Source organism: Aedes aegypti, chromosome 2 (genome assembly GCF_002204515.2).
Source record: "Aedes aegypti strain LVP_AGWG chromosome 2, AaegL5.0 Primary Assembly, whole genome shotgun sequence".
Lineage (NCBI taxonomy): Eukaryota > Metazoa > Arthropoda > Insecta > Diptera > Culicidae > Aedes > Aedes aegypti.
Genome location: NC_035108.1, coordinates 414,388,407 through 414,394,799, shown reverse-complemented (window position 1 = coordinate 414,394,799; position 6,393 = coordinate 414,388,407). Strand labels below are relative to the sequence as shown.

The following is a 6,393-nucleotide window of genomic DNA, read 5'->3' as shown; positions in this document are numbered from 1 at the left end:
AAACCTCCAGATTTTCCAGCAAGATGTTAATGTAGGAATCTGCCGTCATTATTCCGTCGATTTTCACGACGCTTCCTACTCCACTCCATGAAAAACACCCCCAGACCATCACATTTCATCACATCACACTTCCATGCGTCACCGTTCCTTGGATGTGGCGCTCCTGAAGCTCGAGCTGTCTAACCGAGAGCGGCGGGCTCGTGTGTGATGCAGAGCACCACATCCAAGGAACGGTGAAGCATGGAGGAGGAAATGTGATGGTCTGGGGGTGTTTTTCATGGAGTGGAGTAGAAAACCTCGTGAAAATCGACGGAATAATGATGGCAGATTCCTACATTAACATCTTGCTGGAAAATCTGGAGGTTTCGCTGATCCAGACGGGCCTTGAAGAGAAATTCATATTTCTCTAGAACAACGACCCGAAGCATACTGGAAAGAAGACCAAGTCTTTTTTCCGGTCTTGTCGGATTTAACCGCTGGAATGGCCTCCACAAAGCCCAGACCTCAACCCCATCGAGAATTTGTGGGCGATTCTCGATGCCAGGGTTGAAAAAACTGGTGTTACCAACAAAAATAATTATTTTGAAGCCTTGGAGCGCGCCTGGGAAGAACTAGATCCACAACACCTACAAAACCTGGTGAAAAGCATGCCGAAGAGCCTCCAGCAAGTCCTTAAGGCCAAAGGAGGACACATTAACTATTAAATTGCTTTTTATTTTTCTTAAATCATCTTTTCTGGGGCCAAGAAGGAAGTGGGCACTTATTTTTGTCACTACTTTTTTTTCAATACAAATTGATTTTCTTTTTCTTTAAGTAAAATTCTTTTTTTTATCAAAATTTCGTAAGTGCAACTTTAAAAGAACATCAAAAATAAAATATCACAAAAGATTTAGGTGTGTTAACTTTAATTTGAACCAAATCAATGAGAGAAATTCGAAAACTGGTAAGGTGGGCACTTTATTTTGCCTCTCACTGTAAGTAAAATTTTGCACATGCAAAGCCTCCAGGTGATTTCGTTATACCGTAAACCGGGGTAACATTGATCAGCGGGTAAAATTGATCGCAACGACCATCCTCGCAAGAAGTTCGACTCAACTTTTATTGATGAAATATTTTCAATGCATGAATGGTGTTTCTCTTCCTTCTATTCATGAACTAATAAACAACATTAAGGTTTTTGCGAAAATTGAGTTGCGTTCATGCGTAAATTTTTCAACTATTGGAAACAATGATTTTCATGATAATGAATGACACGATCAAAGAAATATCTCTCATATGAGTGCTTAAAACGATATTAGCAAGAGAAATGCGGTTGTTACTAAAAATTGCATCGTTAAAAACGATTCCATTGTCAAAACTTTCATAAATATGTTCAGTTGAACATAATTCACAAATTACTATGAATATTGTAGAAATTCCTTAGGGAATTACCTACCTTTAGGCGTATTCCACAATTCAACGGGTTTTTAATTTTAGAATAACTCAAAAAGTAAATGACTTGTAAGAGTTTGGCCTTCATATTCGGCTTCAGAGACCCTACTTTTACTAAGCAATGATATTTTCAATATAACCGAACGTTGGTTTCATGGGTGATCAATGAATCTATGACATTTGGTCGAAAGACATTTCGTCGAATGACATTTAGTCGAATGACGTTTGGTCGAAAGTACATTTGATGGAACGGACGTTTGGTCGAATTGACATTTGGTCGAAAAGGTTAAGATGCAACTGAAAGCATATGATATTTGGTCGAACCGACATTTCGTGGAAAGGATACTGTTCGAAACTAAATAGTAAAAGTTTTACGTTTAGTCTGACTATCGTTGAGAGAAGCATTTTGGCGCTAATACAAGAGTGATTGCCATTTTACCAACAATCCATGCGCGACTATCAAAGTTTTGTTATTCAATTTTATGGACGTTCTCCCAACATATTGATCAGCTTCTTGCATTTTTGACGTTTCATGCTGCTTTTTCGTTCTGGCATGTTCTGATGTTCTGCAATTCAAGATAAGCTGATCTTAAATGGAAGCAACTTTTGTCGCCTCAGTCAACTCGCCTTTCCCGATACATAGAATTAGCACAATTTTCATTTTTCATAATTCAAAGCTTCTACTGCAAACTCTGTTATGCACCCGAGGTCATCAACACTGTCAGCAAAGCCATATATTTGCTTGAGGAATGTTATTAAGCTGGAAGTCACAATAAGCAAATTGACCATAAGTAGAGTTACCGACACCTAACATTCACTTCGCCATAAAGGTTTTCCTTAGAGCAATTTTTTCCTGCTTTTTGAATTCTAATTTCCGCATTCAAAAATCGTACTCACGTCCGTGAGCTGCAATACCCGAAATTCAAATAAATATCCCGACCACACTCTCCTAATGCTTCCATCAGATGAAGATCAGCAGTTCATTATGAAGAACGATGACATTTCAAAAGAATAATGAATTATAAAAACATTATGTTAACATCGTTGAGTAATAAAATAACTTGATGAGCAGTTTTTCAAAGAATGATCATATTTTCAAAGAATAATAAATTCAGTAGAGCTAAATATTTCAGTCAATGTACAGAAAAACTACTACGTTACAAACTTTAAAAAACTTAGAAAACAAAAATCAATTTTACCAAATGATCTTTCAATAAACTATTTGAAAATAAGCTTTCAACCAAATTTCCGTTAAACGTAATTCTACCAAAATAAATGTTCCAAAGCAATTCGATCAAATGTCCTTTCTTGTCTCTGTCATTCGACCAAATATCATTTGACGAAATGTTCTGAAGCCGGTTTCATGGGTGATCAATGTTACCCCTTATCAGCTAAATAAAAAAATCACTTAAAACATTTTTTTAAACATGCTTTAAACTTTCAGAAAACAAAATACAGTATATAGACACGAGCAATGCGTGTCAGTACTTGTTTTAGAAATATTACACTTGCAACATATGCATTTTGAAATGGAATTTTAAAGAAATATCCAACAAAAATTAACAATGTTACCCCGGATTAAGGTATGTACATTTTAGTTGTCTGGGCATGTCTTCTGAACTCCTAGCTCTGATCGTACGGCTATTCACTCCAAAATAGCTCTCCAAAAGCAATCGGAATAAAATTGAGAAAGTAAAAACTTGAAAGCTCTCAGTATGAAATCTACAAATTACTCGATTACTACGCCAAAAAATTGCCGAACAATAACAAACTTTTCAATATGAATGATTACACAAGTTGTCCAATACTTGATCCTAAAGACAGAAAGCTTTCTTAGTGTTGTGGTAATGACACGTGAAATGAGGGGGTTAAAAGCAAAGAGGTGTGATTGGCAAAATCTGTTTTGTGAAAATTGACTTTGACGTTTTTTCAGCTTTTTCATTTCATAAAAAATGCATGGGAGCCAACAAGATCAAGCCAGACTTCTACGAACTATGTTATTTTTCTGTTGGACGGAAAAATCAGCTAAACATACCGTTGGAAGGCTTGGAAACTGTAGATATACTTAACTCAAAATCGACCAAATTGACACTTATACCCCTTTAAGTTTGGGCCCCAAAAATAAAGTCACTTTCAATTTCCAGCCTAGGATTCCATAGGGTTGAAAATTTTCGTAGCTTCACTGTGCAGAACATATTTGCCAAAGTTTGTCCTACCCAATAAAATTATATGTGGGCATTTAATTTAAAGCTAATTTCTTGGTTACAATAACATTTAGGAAAATATCAATTCCACCTAGTCTCCCTTGGTCAAGGGTGAAGATTCCAGCTCAGAGTAGTTCCCAGTATACAGACATTTGAAATTGGCTCAACGTTGGCATGAAGACGTTTCTAAACTACACCTACCAAGTTAACCACGAACAGTTGAGAAACATCTACAATTTGAGCAGTGCGAATCAATATCGTTACAGTTGATTGCCGCGTAGGAAATCATTTTTGCTTTTGATCACGTGTATTTTAACTTGATTATAATGAAAATGGTTATTGAATTCCCAGTTAGTTTTCTGCACTTACCTTTAACAGAATGGCATCGTTATTACCTTCTCTGGTTTACTTCATTGTTCTGTTTAACTGCTGTAAGTTGGTTACACCCAGCACCGACGAGAGAATTGTTGGAGGATATGATGATACCATCGAGAACGTTCCATATACAGTTTCACTGAATAAAATAGGTTTCGGGCACTTTTGTGGTGGAACCTTAATTTCCTTCGAGTGGGTTCTAACGGCTGCGCATTGCCTGGTCGGTGAAACTCCAGACGATCTTTACGTCCGAGCTGGATCCACTTACAAGAATAAAGGTGGCACAATCCGAAAAGTACAGAGAGTTATTCCACATGAGCGGTACAGCAAAGAGATAAACTTGGATTTCGACATTGGACTGGTACAACTGAAGAGACCCTTGCCGGCGTCTGATTACATCGATTGGATCCCGTTGATAATGTATGACACCACGCGACCCGGAAACGAATGCATCATTTCTGGATGGGGAACAACCAAGCAAAAAGAAACCCAGTTCCAACTGCTGAAGAGCGCTGTTGTTCAAATTGTCAGTAAAAATGCCTGCCAGCGGGCACTGTATCGGAAGGTCATTACGAGGAACATGATGTGTGCCGGTGCCCAGAAACACGATGCTTGTCAAGGTGACTCGGGAGGTCCCATGATATGCACCGGAAGACTTACTGGGGTGGTGTCCTGGGGCGAAGGATGTGCAACCATAGGCAAACCTGGAGTTTATACTTCCGTTTTTGAACTGCGGAGTTGGATATTAGATTACGCTGGATCATATTTAAACTGAGAGGAGAACAATGAACTACAGTTTCAGGGTCTCTTAAGTTTAGGCACTTTTTGTGTTTGGCTTTCTTAGGTGTTGCCAAAATCTAACGGACACTGTAATAGTGGCTCATGCTGAACGATCAACAAGTTGTGTTTAATAATAATTCAAAGTTCTCTCCAAAAGATTTACCTCTATAAATTGTAAGTACTGTGATCGATCCTAAAACATGTTAACCAGAGACTCTGAGAGAAAATAATATTGAATTTTTGAGTAGTATAATGACCCCATTCAAAAAAGAATGTCAAGGACACCCAGTCTCTTGAAGTCAAGGGTGAAGATTTCCCATCAGAATAGTTCCCAGTAGGTTCACAGAAATTTATAAATTGTCATTAGTTAACTGGACACTGTTGAGTAATATTTACAATTTTTGAAGCAGATCGAATCATTACCGTTTTATTCGATTGCCGCGTCGAAAGTCACGTTTTCCTGATAAAATACATTTAAACTTGATTATAATAAAAATCGTTATTTAGTCATGAGCTAGTTTTCACCGAATACCTCTCACAGAATGACATTGTCGATATCTTCCCTACTTTGTACGATTGTTCTGTTCAACTGTTGCGACTGGGCTTCACCCGGAACTTACGAGATAATTTTTGAACGATATGACGACAATATCGAGAACGTTCCATATATAGTTTCATTGATTAAAATAGGCTGCGGACATGTTTGTGGCGGTACTCTAATCTCATCCGAATGGCTTCTTACGGCTGCGCACTGCTTAGTCGGTGAAACGCCAGACGATCTTTACGTTCGAGCTGGGTCCACTAACAAGAATAAAGGAGGCATGATTCGAAAAGTACGAAGAATTATTCCTCATAGGCGGTACAGTAAAGAGATAAACTTAGATTTCGATATTGGATTGGTACAGCTGAAGAGACCTTTGCCAGCTTCCGATTTAATCAATTGGATCCCGTTGGTATTGAATGATACCACGCAACCCGATGACGAATGCATCATTGCTGGATGGGGAACAACTAAGCAAAAAGAAGCCCAGCATCAAACACTCAAGACTGCTGTTGTTAAAATTATCAGTAAAACCGAAAGTCAGCGAGCATTGTATATGAAGGTCATTACGAAGAGTATGCCGTGTACCGGTGTCAAAAAACCAGATGCTTGCCAAGGTGACTCGGGAGGTCCCATGATTTGCGCCGGAAAACTCAGTGGAGTAGTATCCTTGGAAGGATGTGAAGCCTCTGGAAAACCTGGAATGTATATTTCCGTTTTTGATTTACGAAAATGGATCGCATATAAATTATACAGATACTTTAAAACTGAGCTTAAAACAATAGAATACAAACAATAAGTAATTCCAGTCGTATTAAACTTTGATCAGTGAGCACCTGTTATTTTACATTGGGCATTTAGCCAGCAGCGTAGCTAGGAGGGTGTGGTGGGTGCGGTCCGCACCGGGCCCCGAGCTCCTAGGGGTCCCAAAATCTCAGTGCGGATTCCTCAGCTTTCTTTGCCAAAATTGCCAGGATGCATTCGTATATCGTTTGGCAGGTACAATTATACTCTATGCCCAGGGAAGTCAAGGAAATTTTCAATTAGAAAAGATCCTGGACC

At 38.5% G+C, this 6,393-nt stretch overlaps 1 protein-coding gene across 1 annotated transcript; it reads left to right on the top strand.

Annotated features, from left to right (window-relative positions):
* The first annotated feature begins 3,974 nt into the window (after window positions 1-3,974).
* Window positions 3,975-5,303, top strand: LOC5567970 (trypsin-7). The gene has a single exon (XM_001657742.2). It carries the CDS (start codon window positions 4,015-4,017, stop codon window positions 4,783-4,785), a length of 771 nt encoding a protein of 256 aa, XP_001657792.2. The 5' UTR covers window positions 3,975-4,014; the 3' UTR covers window positions 4,786-5,303.
* The last annotated feature ends 1,090 nt before the right edge of the window (window positions 5,304-6,393 follow it).